Source organism: Pollachius pollachius (genome assembly GCF_949987615.1).
Source record: "Pollachius pollachius genome assembly, chromosome: 2".
Taxonomy (NCBI): domain Eukaryota; kingdom Metazoa; phylum Chordata; class Actinopteri; order Gadiformes; family Gadidae; genus Pollachius; species Pollachius pollachius.
The window spans coordinates 17,261,301-17,280,084 of record NC_136935.1 but is presented as its reverse complement, the minus strand read 5'-3'; the positions used below and the strand labels follow the sequence as shown (position 1 = coordinate 17,280,084).

Below are 18,784 nucleotides of genomic sequence, written 5' to 3'. Positions count from 1 at the left end.
CCTTCTCTGTGCATTCATTACTAATGAGACCGTTCTGAGCCCATAAGAGACAGATCAAATGTGTTCTGTTGTCTGTGATGTTTATGTTTGTATTTGACAGAGAGTCGTGGTAGCTGATGTAGACTGCTGAGCTCAGAGGAGCACCTACACCTAGAACAGGGTGTTCGGGTCGTCGGAGTGTGTGTGTCTGTGTGAGTGGGGGCGGTGGGGGATGGGGGGATTATTGGATTGATGCTCAGGTGTGGGGGGGGGGCGAGTGTGAAGGAGAGCTCCCCTGAGCATCGATGACTCCTCACCCCCCCCCCCCCCCCTCTCCCCGATGAGAGGGTTCTTGTCTCGCATGGTTGACACCGCCCTCAGAGCTTCTGTGTGTGTGTGTGGGTATGTGTGTGTGTGTGTGTGTGTGTGTGTGTGTGTATGTGGGAGAGAGAGAGAGTGTGTTGAATTGTAAAGTGGTTAAAAGAAAGTACCTTTAAAAATGCATTTTTCATTTTGCTCTTCAGATGTATACAGACTTCCCTTTTCCCGACACAGCCTTCCTGTGTGTGTGTGTGTGTGCGTATGTGTGTCAGTGTATACTGTGTGTGTGTGTGTGTGTGTGTGTGTGTATGTGTGTCTATACTAAGTGATTGTGTGTTTAAGTGTGTGTGTGTGTGAGTGTTTGCGTGTGTGTGTGTGTGTGGGTACACTGTGTGTGTGTGTTTGCGTGTCGGTATGTTTGTGTACTATGTGTGAGTATACTGTGTGTGTGTGTGTGTGTGTGTGTGTGTGTGCATAAACACCGTATGTGTGTGACAGCCCTGTCTATGTGATTGATTGGGGGGTTCTTTCACTTGCGTGTTCCCAGGAAACGACTCCATCCTGGGGTCCGTGGCCCTGCGGATCGTGATGGGCAGCTGGTGGCTCTTCACCCTCATCGTGTGCTCCTCCTACACCGCCAACCTCGCCGCCTACCTCACTGTGTCCCGCATGGACAACGCTGTTCGGTAAGACGCCCCCCGCCCCCCTTCTCCCCATGTGTCTACTTTGTTGTTTTTCACACAGGAAAATTATTGATTGGATATTTGTAGTGTAGTCATTTTGAGTTGGGTGGAGCAGAAATCAATTAATGGTGTTCAGAAAGTGTAATGTAAAATACCTAAAGACACTTGTATGCACGCTATCAGCTGGGGTTATTATAGAATATATATGGCACCTGGTAATTGCTTTGCAAAAAATTACAATGCCTAAGATAACCAGTCTAGAATATGGTTAAAGTATAATACACTTAATTTAAACCCTCTTGCTCGGTGGTCCCTCTGGAATGCCCACGCAGATGTACGCGATCCCTTAGATGTCTCGAGCTACACCGTGATTGGTACAAATTGCTTGTCATCTCAAGAACACGTACTACACAGCTTAAGTCATTCTTACACTGATTTCCCCAGAAATAAAGACCTGGTTTCACTGTGTTGCTGTCTTGGTGAGAAACAGTGTAACCACTAATTGCTGACCTGTTAGTCCTGATACAAAAACAAACACAACGGATTTTCTTACGTAAGCTCAGGGATCACACACACACACGCACAAAGAACGTGTTTAGTGGGACGACATTAAAATTCAAGCAGCCGAGGTTACAAATGATAATAGTTGCGCGGAAATGTGGGTTTATCTTACCGAAGAGACGACTGTAAAGTCCTCCTCGTCAATCTCCATTCAGTGACATGTTGTGTGTGTGAAATCTCCAAATTGCTGCCTAACAAGAAGAAATGTGTTCCCCTCTCACTGCAAAACGTTATTTGCCAGTAAATCCAGTGCTCAGCTTTCTATCCGCCCAATGGCTGGCCTGGGATCTGTGTGATTGTGTTGGGTTTGCGTGCGGAGGATGATCAAACAGCTACATCTGGACTATAGAGAAATGACAGGGAATAGTAAGCAGCACTGTGGGCGCATGTAAATGCATTATATGTGTGTGTGTGTGTGTTTATGTGCCTGTGCGTGTGTCTGTGTGTGTGTGTGTGTGTGTGTGTGTGTGTGTGTGTGTGTGTGTGTGTGTGCATGTGTGTGTGTGCGAGAGTGCGAGAGCACTCTGATCCTTACATAAATAACTTTGTTACAGTGGGGATTATTTCACAAAGCTTTCCTTTGTCATTGTATATAATTTGATTGAGATGATCCGAATGAGGTGGAGCTGACAGCGAGCTTTGTTGGATGATCACGGCTGTAAAGTATATGAGTGTTGTTGCCGATTGTAATGGTGAATCATTGCTCGGTGGCTTTGGGATTATTTATTAGAACATGAAGACCTATTCATGGGTCTGTTTTTTGTTTTGTTTTTGTTGTAACATGACATTTGTTGATACCTATACTCGTTGTTCCATCATACTTTGCTATATTATATTTCCTGCTTGCTTTAAAAAAAATCATCTTCATCTTGTATTATATTCAAGGCACGTAACATAAACTAGCAGTAAATGTAGCATATCCTGTCACATTACCATACGGAATGTTTTCATCTTGTTCGTGTTTATGTTTCATCTTTATTACCATCGAAATTAATATATTATGCTGATAAGATGTGCAGGGCTTATGGGCGTTGCTCAATCAACCTTCCATTAGAGAGCACAATCCATTAAATTAAAGCTCTCCTACCCTGTCTGCCCACTAGCATAACATAACTCTATTTAAAACGTTTATCTGAAACAGCATTTGCCAAAAAGTTCCCTTACCTCATTTAATGCTTTGCTCTTCCTCCTACTCATCTATCTTCAACTAAATCACTGAAACCTCTTCATCTTATCTCTCCCACTCCCGTATAATGAGGCTATGTCTTTTGTTTTAGGAGTATATCTATTGAGTATTTCTCAAACAATTTATTAGACCTTGTTGTGTTCCGGCAAATTAATCGCATCAGGCTACTAAATTCAATGCTGCTGTGGCAGAACATTTGATAATGCGGGAGAAACAAACAAGCTCTTGCTATTTGCAAAGGAGGAATTTAATGTGTGGGGTGAGTGCCACATCCATCCATGGATGAATGTGTGTGAGTGAATGTTTGTGTTTGTGTTTTTCGGTTGATAAATTTGTGTGGGTTAATGGCATATGTCCTGTGCTCGAGCATTGAGAGGATAGCTATGATATTGGTTACAGCTGTCACAGAATCTACGACAACAATGTTAATAAAACTGACATGAATATACCAACTGGGCAATAGTCTTGTCTACATTGTGTCTTAACTGAAGGATTCCTGGCATAATGCCATGAAACAAGCTGCAAGGGAGCATTTAGTCATAAGGAGTGTGACTGTGTGGTACCGCTGGTTAATGGCAAGGCTAAATCACACACAACAGGACTGTGTGTGTGTGCGCGCAGTCTTTCTGAATGATGCTCCACTATATGTAACTTTAAAGAGCGCCAGAAAAACTCTGGCACGATTCAAAAGTTTTTGGTTGCCTCAAGATGCTGTGAAATTGGTGCATTCAAACCGTGAAGACAACATTAAAATGTTGTGTCCTTAAGAAGTCAAGCATACGGGCCACAAATCCTCTGTTTTTTTGTTTGAATCGTAGCTGGTTATTTCTTAATTATAATGGTTCCTGCTCTCGTGGATTTTGTTATTTTGTTACATGCAATTTTCAACAACAAGGTGGCATAGATACGGCACCATGCAACAGCACCAGATTGTGTCTGCTACGAGCTGCAAAGAAACTTGATGTTGTTCAAGGCTTCCTTACAACCATGACGTGAGATGACATGCTGAACAGACACAAATAGGAATAGCACTACTTTTTTGTTATTAATATTGGCGTATTCCGAATCACAGTTTTGCGTTTGTAATTTAATGCAAAACTGCACTTGAAACTATAATAAATGTTGGTTCTTTAACGATCAATAGGGCCACATTTAGTCTGCTACTTGTGGTCAGAGTTATGCTTATTTTTGATGATGTGTAACTATAAACAACCTCATTACTAAATAATGCAGTGCCATAAACAGATTAAAGCAATGCAGCTGGAGTTATAGACTGATTACAGGTTAATTACTACTTTTGTTTACCTCTCCTGCCAATGTACAACCCTTTAAATATGCATCTCTAATGATGTGTGGGAGGGCTGAGTCACATAAAGGTATTAGATCATGCAGAACATGCAGATTTGCAATAAATTGGGAGACTTCACAAGAACTCCCTCACTTATTTACTGTCTATAGAAAGCAGAAGCGTGAACAGAATACAAACTATTGGCCGAATAGAGCAATATTTAATCGGAATAGGAGAATTCTGTATGTTCTGCATGATTTGCATTGAAGTGTGGTTCTATGCTGTCGGATGCAGCTCAATTTAAAGTATGCAAGACCAGAAAAGCCACAACTAGAAGCCAGGACTGGAAGAAACAGCAACACATAGCTGAAGCTGTGAAAGAAAGACACTAGTTCTCCAAAACCTCTTCCTCCAGCCAGACATTCACTGTAGTTATACAACAGGGAATAAAACCTCATATGAAAAATGCTAATGTTTCTGGTCTGGGAAATGTTACACATTTGCAACAATCCACCCCTCAACAGCTGTAACTTCTGATATTTGTTTACTGTGCATGTGCTCAGGTATAACGCCATAGAAGCAAGATAGATGCACATGCAGAATACAGAAGGCAGGGCTGGATGGGTGTATTCCTCTGGACTAGCTCTGTGTTGCTTATGTTCTCCAAGATGGCGGAGGTAATCGTAAACAGGAAGCAAGACGTGGCGTGGGTCGCATGGTAACGCACATATAGTTGTGATGCTCTCGTGTGAACCTAGTGATTTCTTTGCCGTTCGTTTCGACGGTGGTGTTGAAAGGCCAACTACTTTGATTAATTTCACAACGGCACACCATTTAGAAAGGCAGGGCTGATTAAAACAATCTCCATCTCTGTTCCCTTCTTAGTATTCAGGCCGGATCGCCGTTTGTTGACTCATTTGAGTAAGTGTGTGTGTGTGTGTGTGTGTGTGTGTGTGTGTGCGTGTGTGCGTGCGTGCGTGCGTGCGTGCGTGGTGGGGCAGTAGCAACCGTCAGATTCATTGTTTTTGTCGGAGATGCTGTGATCCTCTCAACCTTGGTCATTAACATTACTTACATGCTTTAATTCTTTCAGAGAATGGCCCAAAATGTAAACACATTTTTTTTTAGCAATATGCTAAGCTCTGTGTCTGAAAGTACAAGGCTTTCAGTGTTCTGACTCCCTGTTTCAATTTAATTTTGGACAGAAAATGTGCAGAAAAGTCTATATCATTATTGGTAAGCAATTTCTCTAGCGGTGGCTAGACGACATTTATGGTGAGCAGGAGTTATTGACTATAGGATGTTTCATCTCGGGCGCCGCTTAGAAAAGTCATAAATTGACGCCATGTTACCATGTACGATTCATGGATATTCATGGCTTCTGATTTTGTGATGTTGCTGTTGATTGAAGAGAGACATCAAGGACATCGTCAACGACAAGGATCAAACCGTATCAAAGGCCAGGATGACTTATGATCTAGCATGATATAACAAATGATGTTTGGTACCAGAGGACTCAACCAGAAACCCAATATTAAAATGAGCAGGGGCTCACCACTTAACTATAATGTATAATTATATACCAATTATATAAACCCTATTTATATAATTCAGCCATGGCCAATCCTAAACTCTCCACGATGGTCACTCCCCCTCAACTTGTTTCCTTTGTATTTACTCATGATGTGAAAGTTTCCCTATAAGAATCATGTCCACCCATTGTCTCATGGAATGTATGCTTGGTAACTTTGCTTCCTGTATCTTCCCATGATCATGCCCATCATAACACAGCAGTCTCGGAGCTTAAAGGCTCCTTGGCCAATACATTACATTCCCTGGAAGGTGCATACATGCAGATGTCTGCAGTGGGTGTATAGTGTTACAATCCCAGTGGAGCTGACCAGCTCAGTTACGGCTGTCTCTAAATCGAGAATTTAACCCCCTGAAATACGACCCCAGTCGTATTTCGGAGTCAAGTGGGTCACTTGACTCCAAAACAAAAACAACAAGAACAACAATAGCAGGAAAAAAACATTAACATCACCAGCAGCTAATCAAATGCTGGACTTTATTCTCTCACCACCCTGAGATTATTGGACAGAAGGGATACTCAGGTTGGTGTTACTGTTGTTAAAAGTAAGATGTCTCTCTCTCTCTCTCTCTCTGTCTCTCTCTCTCTCTCTCTCTCTCTCTCTCTCTCTCTCTCTCTCTCTCTCTCTCTCTATCTCTCTCTCCTTCTCTCTCTCGCGCACTCTGTGTGTGTGTGTGTGTGTGTGTGTGTGTGTGTGTGTGTGTGTGTGTGTGTGTGTGTGTGTGTGTGTGTGTGTGTGTGTGTTTTTGTGAGTGTGTATCCCTCTCTCCATGTCATGTCACTCGGTTCAAGAAATATGACAAATTGGTCATGTCACACATCTCGAAAAGGAAGGGAAGCAGAGAAACCAATGTTCCCGGATGGATGCCATTGAGATTGCATTGGATCTCAGCCATTATTAGTGGTCTAATACCATTATGAGGAGAGTTGGAGAGGGCAGAAAAACATTGTTCTATAAAAGAAAAACATTGTTCTATACAACTGAAATAAGTGTACAAGTGGTAAGGATCCTTTGCCCAACACACACACACACACACACACACACACACACACACACTACCACCATCATCAACCTGCTTTAAACATGCTCTAAACTCTATGCTGCAACAGGTTGATCAGTGTGTTGGTCGAGAGGTTGCATTTTACAGGGGGATAGTATTGACTAGGAATCAGTCAATTATTCAAAGAAACTGTGTGTTGGTGGTCCAGGAGGTGGTGGTAAATCTGTCTCTCTTTCCATCTCATCCCCCTCCTAAAGCCTCCCATCCACCAACAAGATTACTGGCTTATCTCAACAGCTTTATAAGCCCTGTCATCATCCATAGCCTCCCAGTCACACCACAGCCTCCCAGTCACACCAAACCTCCCAGTCACATCATAGCCTCCCAGTCACAATTCTGCAGTAATTACCCACAGAAGGGGCTGGAGTGAATGGAGTAGCTCACTTTACACCCTGGAAGACCGTGACCTTTCAGGAAAGAATGGTCTCCGCCTGTTCACCACAGCACCACAAACACCGTCCTCCAGTTCAGTGCTGATCAAAGCCAGTAGGAGACACAGATTTTATTTTACTTTGAAGCATGATGAAGCTAGTAGCAATGGGACGAAGATCACGCTGCTAAAAGAGAAAATGTCAGGTTATCTAGCTGTGTGGTTGAGGTGCTGATTTTATACTAAATAATGTATACTGATACTGTACTCATAACCTGTATTTATTCATTCAACATTTTTTCTTAAATAGATTAGGATTTAAATAGGGCAGGAAGTCTTTACTGAATTGTATTTAAATAAATGTATTTGTTGAAGTTCATTGAAAGATTTTATATTAAATAGGAAATGTATCAATTTATTCAAAGGGAAAATTCATTTGCATTTGATCCGGGGGTTGTATTTCGATTAAATGATACAAACATTGGATTACTACTGGTGGGAAAAATTATAGTTGATTATTCAGTGCAGTCCTGCAATAAAATGAGCCAGTTATACATACATACTTATGGTATCTGAATGGATTTTAATGAAATCGTTGCATGAGAAAATTGAAAATTGGTTTGAGTGCTGAATGACAGGTATGGCCAACAGGGAAATCCATTCTCCTGAAACGGCGTTAGTTATACTGAGCCCCTTAATTGCTCGTTTACTAGTCCCAGTCGAAAGCCCAGCATCTGCTCAGCATGTTTACTGTCTGGTTTGGTGGGGATTGAGGAGCAACAATGTGAACACATCTCGGTTAATGTGCTGGTAATCTCGGTTGCGGCAGTCCTACTAAAGGCTGTATTGTGAGTCTAATGTCGTGGTTGTCCGAGCATGAGAATTATAATGCTGTATTTTCTTTGGTATTATTGTGTGTGTATTTATTAAGTCGGCCAAACGTTCTCTACCATAAAGCTGGATGGAGCTATAGCGCTCCCTAGGATTGCTATAGAACCCCCATTTTAACCCCAACAAATGTTGAGGTTTAATCTTTTTTAATTTTAACACCCTTAATAGTCAATTAATAGCGTGTGCCATGCCATCATGTGGCATGTACACTAATGTTTGGGAAAGATAGCGTCACTCTAATCTCCAAAGCATCATGCTAATTAGATGTGTTATGTCTTGCTTTAGACATCTTATCTTACTACTATATAATTGCAGGCCTGTCACACAAGTTACTCAAGTTGGTCAGTGCGCATGTGCCAAGCAGCCTGCAGCTCATTAGAGTAATTTGTGGTGAACACTAAAAGATAGGTCTTATCAAATCCCAAAAAGTACACATCATACAATAAATTACAATTAATGAGTTCACAGCTTCACGTGTATATAAAATGATTTGTTGGGGGGTCAAGCAGCGAAGCTACGAGTCAACCTATTGTTTTCATATGAATTCCTATTATTATTATTTTACATCCGTGGGAGTCTATGGCAGCCCATAAAACGCCTTGGTCAAAAGTTGTGAAATTTGGCACACTGATTCAGGACAGTTACTTGATCCCATGAAGCAAATTTGGATTCGCTAGCCCATGATCTCTAGCGCCACCAACAGGTCAAAGTTGGACATGCATTCATGTTTATAACTTTTGACCCATTCATCCAATATTCACGAACAATCATCATTGGTATCATTGGAATCCTTGGGCCAAGCCGAGTTCAACGCACCCTATGTCGTCGTTTTGCGCCATGATGGATTTTCCGCCATCTTGGTGATCATGATCTTCAGGCCATGCTTGATAAAACACATCGAAAGATTTTTCAAATTCAAAACCGTTTGGCCGCTACAGCCAAATACAATAAAAAAAAAACAATCAAATTCGACTTACAACTAGATGTTGCAATTAATTAATGTTTCATTTAAACATGGTGAGCCCTAAATAACCCCAAACATTTCCGTGCCCATCTGCTTTGGCTGGTCTGTATTTCCCTAATGCGCCGGTTCATGCTGGGTTCATCATCACTTTGCTCTTTGTTCCTTGGTTTCCACACGAAAACAAATTTTATCTCAAAGCCTGACTTTTTCTTTTAGCCATCTACTTTGTTCAAGATTATCCGGGGGTATTACTGAGAGACTTTCTCTGCTTCCACTCGCTCCGTTGGGGGTGGGGAGAGGAGAGAGTTTTTTATTTTTTAACAAAAGCGAGACTGAAGGAACCAGAGCCAGAGTTAGATCCTGTGAGCTAACATAGCGCCCTTTATTGTGCTACCCTGTAGGTCGTTTCAGGACCTGTCCAAGCAGTCCGACCTGGTGTACGGGACGGTCCGTGAGTCGGCCGTCTACGAGTATTTCCGGGCCAAGGGCACCAACCCCCTGGAGCAGGACAGCACCTTCGCTGAGCTCTGGAGGACCATCAACAAGAACCAGGGCCAGGAGAATTCCGTCTTCAGCCCCGCCGACGGCATCAAGAAGGTGAGCGCAACGCTCTCTCGGTCAGCCAATAGTGGAGCAGGAAACACCTGCGGAGGTGTGTGCTATAATGGTGATATGTATAGCTAGGTGGGTGGGTGGTCAACGCATCTGTAATCACATACGGCGTGGTATTCGTCCTGATCAGCAGGGGTCTTAAAATATATAATTTGATTGTGAGTCGGTGCGTCTGAACGGAACCAAAGTGTTTTTTTTAACTTATAGGGTTTCATCACCAAGGTCCTTACTCTTCAGTCTAACTGGAGCCCCACGGTCTAATCCCCTCCCCAGCCACTACCTGCTCCTTAATGACATGGATCTCAATTCACTGTGGGAATATAATAAAACAGTGATATATTTCATTGCATATAATTCAGCCTTTATATAGCCCCTATTTTGGCAGCTAAAGGCCTCAGGCCTTTCATAAAAGGCTTCAATAAAAAATAAAACATAAAATAAAAATGTCTGCCTTGCAGATACCTTCTATTTTGTTCAACTTCCGTCTGAGGTTTACAAGATACACTAAAGTTCTTTGGCCGGGCGCTAGTGGCTCATCAGCTGTTACCATGGCGACCAGACGGCACAGAGCGCCAGTTTTCTCAATGTAGAAAATAAAAGAAGGACGGAGGGAAAAACATAAATTCAAGCCGTTTCTGTGTTTGGGGGTCTAAATGATTTTAGCAACAGAAATATAAAGTGGGGACTTTATTAGTGTGCTGACTAGGGGGTGTATGAATAAATTCCATTAGGTTGAGAGAATGTTTAATGCTCTTCCGTGCTTGTGTTAGGCAAACATTACAGTTCATCTTTTGTCTGGCATGCTTTGCATCTTGCCTAATGGCCAAAATGACTCAGGATGTATTTGATAAAGTGACCAAGATTCAGTAAGAGGCCTCAGTGTAAGCCACTCACTCCAAGACATTGTTTTATTCTTCGAACTGTCTACTCTTTACAATGCTAGCAGTAAGTATTCCTACCATGATGTGAGCAGGTGGAAGATTAGAGCCTTGTTAAACACACCGGGGCACCTTGGGCCACTCACTAAAGAGATGCTTATCAAACACTTGCCATAGTGTGTCCCGACTAATAATGAAACACTGACACAAAGGGCTACAATCAAAATGGGTTCATTTTAGATAATAATAAAAATAAATTACTCAAAGCAGTGGATTAAGGATAATAGTTTGTATGACCAGGGAATGAAAACATGATGGTCAATGGGGGTCCCCTCCTCTTAGGTAGCACCGAACCCCCTTATTTTAGATGGGTGCCCTAAAGGAAACACACAGCGAACAAACCCTACTGAAAACCACAGAAGGGGATGGAGCACAAACTCACTCAGCACCAATTCAAAAGGTGGGAGGTAACGGATGGGGCCCGCTGTCCCAAAAACACTCCATTACAGTGAGGCCATGACCCGGGAAGAGGACCAATGACAACCCTGACAGCCAGCTGTTGCCTGCTGCTTTTGCTAACATGCTGACTCTAATGACAGCAAAAAGACAGTGAAGTGTAAATCCCTTTTAAATTCTATCAGAACAAAGGCCTCCCAGTCAACGTGGAAACAGAAGCGACTAAGCCAAACGCAAGAGAACCGAACCAAACCATGAATTTAAAAACATGAATAAATTACCTTTATTGGAGTATCTACAAATGGGAGCAGACAGGGACACACGCGGTGAGCAGCTACACCAGTGAGCTCACAGGGTACTGCGTCTACTTAATAAGGGGCCTCATAAGAACCCAGGCCGTACCAGGGGCCCGGTTACCCAAGGGGACCCGCAGCGGACGCAACAGACCAGAGCATAATAGAGAGTCGAGGTGGTCGCGCTGCCTATTTATGGTTCCTCTTTGTCTGAGTCACTACAGTGGCTTTGTGGGGTCATTAGAAACGGCATGCTGCCTGCTCACAATTATAATGGTCTACTCTGAATGAGCTATTACTCATGCGTGGGCTGTTTCACATAGCTTGCTCTGGTACAGAACCAATAAGTATTTCCCATTCCAAACCGCTCACGACGCATGCAGACATCTATTGTTGGTTTTGCCATCCTATTATTGTCATGTGTGTGTTGAAATTAATTGTTATAAATTAGATCCTATGTATTATTCCTTAAGTTCTCGCTACGCTTTAAAACAATGCAAACATAAGATTGTTCTCTTGTTCCGTACCGCGCACCCACGCAACACACAGCATTTGAGGGGTTTAATTAATAGTTGGACAATTAGACACAGTCTTGGCACGCATACACACACGCCATTAAACTGCTTTGTATTTGAAGCCGCTAATTGCCTTTGCTGTGTATGGCCTTAATGGTCATGGAGAGACTTACATCAATGTTGCTTTCTGCTATTGATGTTAGCTTGAAACATGTTGGACATATATTCGTTTTTTATTCACTCACAAAGATTCTTCAACTTCTTCTTACGCCTGTCTAAAGATATCGAGACCATGCAGTCAGAATTCAATGTGAAGCAGGAATGCTTCTTGGGGTTTCACCGGGACTGCATTACACAACAGTAATGCAGAAAGTATTGTTGGGTCCAGAGGGAACACTGACAGAACAGGACATTCCGAAAAGGAAAAAAAATATATTAAAATATAAAAAACACCCCTCACACCTCTTTTGTGCTCCAGGCCAGAGAAACACAGTGTCCCTGAAAATATGCTTCACGCTTGGAAATGTCCAAATGCAGTCCTGTTAAGACAACGAATTCAACTTTCCCCAAAACAAGATAACATATTGTCCTTGTGTATCTTAGGAAATGAAAAAAAAAAATCTTTCCATCTTTCCTGAGTGTGACTTGTGCCATAAGACATTCGTAATTACATTAATAGCTTTATTATCTTGCATGGTGTGTGTGTGTGTGTGTGTGTTTGTGTGTGTGTGTGTGTTTGTGTGTGTGCATGCACATGTGTGTGTGTGTGTGTGTGTGCACGTGTGCTTGTGTGTTTGTGTGTGTGTGTGTGTGTGTGTGCATGTGTGTGTGTGTGTGTTTGTGTGTGTGCATGCATGTGTGTGGGTTTGTGTGCGTATGCACGTGTGTCTGTGTTTGTCTATGCACGTGTATGTGTTTGTGTATGTATGTTTGTCTGTGTGTGTATGTGTCTATGCACATGTGTGTGTTTGTGTGTGTGTGTCTATGCATGCATGTGTGTGTGTCCCCAGACCAAAAGGGAGCCCTTCGCCTTCCTGTGGGACATGGCGGTGGTGGAGTACGCGGCGCTGACCGACGATGACTGCACCCTGACGGTGACGGGAAACAGCCTGAGCACCAGGGGCTACGGCGTGGCCCTGCAGCACGGCAGCCCCTACCGAGACCTCTTCTCACAGAAGTAAGTCAGCACACGCCAAGGCTGCTGGTGGTGGTGGATGTTACAGAAACATTGGCGTCACACCAATGGTTAACCCAGTGAATGCTGATGTTAGGCCCGATGCTACTTGTGGGCCGTTGGTAATCTGTGTTCAATAGTGTGCAAACTTATTCTTACTGCAGTGAAAGAAGCTGGTGGACTAGCTTTAAATAGATTGTTTATTGACAAAGCCCATGCATGTAAACAATGGTTTACCTTCAGGTTAGGCCATATTGGTTTACCCTTATTAAAGCTGTACGTTGATAATGATAATTCATAATAAATATTTAAACCACATTTTCTATTGATATATAATTAAACTCATAATAATTATGTATATTTATGTATCATGTCAGATGTTATTTTGCATTTAGCAGCGTGTCAGATGTCTTAGTGGACTATTCGTTGAACCAGTGAGCAGAAGATTTAAAAACACCTAAATGGCATCAAACAAGTACACAAGCTGGAAGAAGCGTCGGACTATTCAATGTCGGGCCCTTGGGAGTGGAAGTCAAAAGCTTTGTTAGATGAAAAGAACAATGTGTGTTTGTGTGAGTGAATGCCAAATGTGAATGTCAAAAACCATAGCAGATGAAACAAAAAAAAATCCTTTATGTCTGCACGTCTGTGTGGGTACACGTATGTGTGTGTGCCAGCGTTCAGTCCTTTTTATTTTGCCTGAGCATCTATGCTAATGTGTGCATGGGTGACTTATTGCGGTTAGGGTTGACTAATGAACATGCAGGACAGCAGTATAGTCTCTCTCTCTCGCACTCTCTCACCCTCTCCCTCTCTCTCTCGCGTCTCTCTCTCTCGCGTGTCTCTCTCTCTCACACATATTTCTCTCTCTCTCGTGTCTCTCTCTTTCAGTCCATCTCTCTCTCTCTCTCTCTCTCTCTCTCTCTCTCTCTCTCTCTCTCTCTCTCTCTCTGTCGAGAGAGATTCAGTGGCTACCTTCTGTTTCCAGTCTGCCCTCATCATTCTCCTCCACCACACCCGTCCCCTCCTCTCCTCTCTCAGCCCTGCTGTCTCGCCAGCTAACTAATGGGCTTGCTGCCGCTGTGGCTCATCTCAAGTTGATTCAACTTGATATGAAACCCATTTCTTCCCCCCCCCCCTCCCTCCACATTATTTACGCAGGAGTTCATTCATTCAGCACGTGTTAACATTAGGAGAGGCGGAGTGAAGTACATTATCAAATCAATGTGTATCATGATCATGTCATTTAAACTATCTAGTTCATTAATTCGGTACCAGTGGATGGAGCCTTCCCCTCCAAAACCTGCATAAGCAAATGCATTATCACTTGAAAAAACTCAATATGCAAACAGTGAAGCGGATCTTCTGTATGGAAAAATACTGGCAATGCACACAAGGTAAAAAAGAGTACTCTCTGCGCTGCCTACTTGATGCACTGTGTATTTCCCAGTGTACTACAGTGTTACTCTCACAAACTTGAGATTACCCATCTGAAGTCTAAAGGCAGACAAGCTCAAGTCTGGGTGAATGCAGCACTTCACTTTATTTCACTTTCTTTCTCTTTATATCTGCTTTGACCAATCATGTTGCTGGAAGCGTGGAGGGAAGTCAATTTCAAGTAGAGCACACAGTACAAAGATTTCGTCTGTGTACTTAATAAAAAATGACAATAAAGTTGAATCTGAATCTGAATCCGATGTGTACTGACATAAAGGGATTGGAAAACCGGGAATAAAGTCTTTGTTTCGCAAGTAAAGCGCTTTACCCGACATGTTCTCAACATGCCGGTAGCGTATTCTCTGACGTGATGCCCTGACGTTCTCCCCCTCCGCCTCAGCATCCTGGAGCTCCAGGAGAAGGGGGACCTGGACATCCTGAAGCAGAAGTGGTGGCCCCGGAAGGGCCGCTGCGACCTGGACAGCCACGGCGACGCCCAGCCAGAGGGCAGGGCCCTGCGGCTGCACAGCTTCGCCGGCGTCTTCTGCATCCTGGCGGCGGGGCTGCTGCTGGCCCTGCTGGTGGCCGCTCTGGAGACCTGGTGGAACAGCCACCCGTGCCGCCGAGCCCAGCCCAAAGAGGTGACCGCCACCACCACTGACCACCCGTCGGGCCAGGGCCAGAGCCCGGGCGCAGGCCTGCTAGCCCAGAACCGAGTGGCCACCGTGGGGCCCCCGGCCCCGCCCAGGCCCCGGTCCAGGCCCAGACCGCCGGGCCCCCCCGTGCTGCCCAGGGACGCCACTGCCACACTCTACTTTATGGATCCAGCAGGCGCTGACACCAGCCCCGATTTAGTCGAGCTGCAGTACACCCAGTTATAATAGGTGTGCCCCCCTGTGCTGACCGTGAGAGTTCAAACATCATGTGATTGATATCCATCCGCCGCTCATGTTGGGCGCTGGTTATCGGGGGGTCTTCTGTGAAGTCACGATTATCTCGCTCTTCTCCATGCTTACTAGAAACACATCACATTAATTACCACCATTCTGGCCGAGCAAACAAACAGGATTCATCATCATTATGCCAGAGAAGCGCAGTCGGAGCTCGGCAGGCATGATTGATTGGCACATTATGAAACAGCAGAACTAAATTGTACTTGTGAGTGTTAAATGAGCGCTCTGGTACAAGACAATGGCTCTGTCTAGTGCATCCATTGAAGTAGTCTGTGTAAACACCAGAGACCTGATTCCACCCAGCTGCACTGCGATGACACTGAGGAACGCCACGGATCCCTGAACTAAAGTGTGAGCAGAAGCAGATTCTGCATAATCTGACACGCTGGTGGACTTGACAATCGATAAGGCAGTAAGAGGGGGTGAAACCCGACCGGCCTGCACGCACCCAAGGCCCAGCCGTACCCTGAGGTCTCCCTGGCGACGGGGCAGTAAATCAAGCTCCCCCCCCCCCCCCCCCATGCAATGGACGGGCCCACAGCGGGAGTTTGAGTTACTGTTGTTGACTTCAAGTTACGAGGCAGTCTTTGACGTTGCGCTGTGGCCCTAACGATTACATATCGCTGTCACAAAATAATCACCTATCCCCCATTATAGCCCATCCCCGTGGCTGTAGCTATTTTGCTCATTGATGTTGGAAGTAGACAACAGTGTTCCGGTAGGACATTACCTTGGTCATCATGCTCTATCATTATTATGTGTGGCTGCCGGATTTTTTTTTTTTTCGGCGCACACGATCAGTGAGCTATCACTATGGCAGCACTAGCCTAAGTGTTGTGCTTTCTAATATCAACTAACCTACCTAATATCAGCCCAGTGGGAGCTTCGTGCATTTCAACTGAATGTCAGCTCATTGAAACAATAGGTCAATGGGGAGGTGGGGCAGTTTATTATTTCTATCAGGTGGCAAGGGATTACAGTCTGGATGAAGGCCGTTTACATATAAGGACAGCAAGCGTTGGACCTCAAGGGCTGCAGGGACTTATGGGAGAGAGACAGAAGGAATTGGGGGGAAGAGGCTTATGATACAGGCCAAGAGTCAGAGGAGAAGAGGTGTGGAGTTAAACTCTAAGTCATTATGTCATCTTTCATCTCGCCTCATGGTCTCTGTAGTTTGCCCTGTTGGATTTGTCCTTGTGTGTGGTGTTCAGTGTGGCTGAGGTTTGCATGGTGATTTGTCTGAAATTCTGGCCAAAGTGGTTGAAGCTTAAATGGGTTTTCCCCTTTCAAGGCCCATTCCAGCTTCTCCCTCTCATATCACATTTAAGTCACCCCCATTACTGTTGGATGTTGCGTACAAAGGAAAAATAACGTTTGCTGATTACAGCTTGATTGAAAAGGCAGCCATAAATGGCAGCTTTAAGCCCTGTGTTGAATCACATTTTCTCAGAAAGTCTGATTAGTTCACTGTGTGTCTGTCAGGAGCCTTGGGGAGGCTGATGCTCATGCAATGAGGTTGACCAGGGAATAAACCTAATTAGTCTTGGAAGAAGAGACATATTGGTTGGGGCTCGGTTAAAGTGTTGAGACATTACTTTTTGTCCAATTGCATCATTGCAAATCTTAAGAGTCTGCAAAGCAGTGCCTCCCCAGTCGTTCCATCTTCATTTCAGCTTCTGTATCATTTCAATTTGGTGAAGTAATTGGCGAAAACGAGGTGGATTGAACGACGTCTGTTTAGATGTGTTTTGTTTAAAAACAATTTGCATGCCTTCAGCTAACGATTTTCCTCTGTCTTTCTCTTCCATCTCCCTCCCGGCCAATCCTGTCTCATATCTCTCCATCTTCCCCACTGCTTATCTATGCTCCCCATTCCTTGAACGATCCACCTCCATCTTCCAATATCCATCCTCCTCCCCCTCCCTGGTGCCGCGGGCCCCTGACGACCCCCCCCCCCCCCTCCCCCTGCAGGACAAGGAGATGAACCTGGAGCAGGTCCACCAGCGTCTGAACAGCCTGCTGGACGACGACATGGCCCACAAGCAGCTGCCAGGCCAGTCCATCGAGATCTCTGCCCTGGACATTGGCAGCATGCAGCCCAGCCACTCCCTGGAGGCCTTGTCCGTGCGGGACTACCCGCCTCACCGTGGAGGCACGCCCCTGTCTGTCACTACCTTCCTGCAGGAGGGCCTGGGTGCGGGGAGGTCACTGGGCGGCCTGGCCGGCAGGAGCCTGGCCCTGCCCCTGAGCAGCGCCACAATGCCGTCCATCCGCTGCAAACACAGGGCCCCCAACGGCGGCCTCTTCAGGCAGAGCCCCCTCAAGACGCCCATGCCCATGTCCTACCAGTCAGTGCCAAGGGGATCCATCCCGGAAGACATTGAGCCCAGCCACGGGACGTCCATCTGAGCACCCCCTGGGACCACCGCCCCCGCCCCCCTCCCCCAACACACCCCTCCCCGGGACCCTCCACAGACAGTCCAGCTCATGAGGAGCCCCTGAGAGCCTCACCGAGCCAACATGTTGCAGACACGTATAAATAAAAACATGGACTACAAAAAAAGGATTTTTGTTATAAGGGAGGAAAAACCATGATAGACAATAAAGACACTTCTATGTACATATTTGTAAGTACTGAAAGAGGGTAACAAATAAAAAGTGTATTTTGATTATTCTCAAAGGTTGACTTTAAAAAATCTATATAAAAGTATTAAAAAATGACTGTTTGAATGGCTTTGTAAATTTTGTTCTCAATGAATAAAGGTGACAATTCTTTGTGGTTGTTTTCTAAGTGCCAAGTTTAAAGATGTTTTCTTTTCAAATGAACATTTACCTGAATGTAAGAGATCTCATGATGGAAAATACAACCTGTCACATTTGACAATTTCAGAGACGTTAAAAGAAATGATCTATTTGATATGATAAATAAAAGGTGGTCAAAAAAAAGACGTGTGCGCAAAAACACTTTTTGGGTTTGAAAGACTTCATGTTGCCATGCATATGTTCGAAAAAGAAAAGTAGTCAAGAAGAGTTCTTGTTCATTATCGTATTGGTAAAAGCTTTAAAAAATAAAATCCATGAGTCTGTAAAATCTTAAAAGAAAATGTACTTTCCACTATCTCTGGAAGACAGCATGGAAGGCTGTTATGTCATCAGAACACACACATCTTTCAATGGATTTAACACATGAACGATAAGTTTTAACGAGAACAACAGAAGACCCCAGCGCCAGGCTGTGAAATCTCACTCAGCCACTGATGGCCAATGATTCAAATCTCAATTGCATTACTAAATCTGTCCATGTGTGCGCTCAGGCACCCACCAAATAGCGAGCAAACACCCTAGTGCTTCGGTCTTACAGTTACTTGCATCACCTAATGATGATGATTGTTGCAGTAAAAGCAGACGCGCAACAAAATGATTACAACAACATTAAAAATTAAACAAGAAAACATTATCTAACAGGCCTTAGAACCAATTGAGATAATAACAGTGGAAACGGCTCAGGGGTTTTGAACTCATTTCCATGCCTTGACCCAACTGTGGTGGTTCAGGACCCACCATATACCTT

The 18,784-nt window shown here is 44.3% G+C and overlaps 1 protein-coding gene across 1 annotated transcript in view; it reads left to right on the top strand.

The window, feature by feature from the left end:
• grid1a (glutamate receptor, ionotropic, delta 1a) overlaps positions 1 to 17,622 on the top strand; it is a gene marked incomplete at both ends in the record, with an annotated part of 225,991 nt that extends 208,369 nt beyond the window's left edge. The window contains 5 exons of the mRNA XM_079730268.1: positions 848 to 986; positions 9,297 to 9,492; positions 12,660 to 12,826; positions 14,661 to 14,901; positions 17,185 to 17,622. Of these exons, the coding sequence (XP_079586394.1) occupies positions 848 to 986; positions 9,297 to 9,492; positions 12,660 to 12,826; positions 14,661 to 14,901; positions 17,185 to 17,622 (1,181 nt within the window). The remainder of the gene's footprint in view (positions 1 to 847; positions 987 to 9,296; positions 9,493 to 12,659; positions 12,827 to 14,660; positions 14,902 to 17,184) is intronic.
• Between the last annotated feature and the right edge of the window lie 1,162 nt (positions 17,623 to 18,784).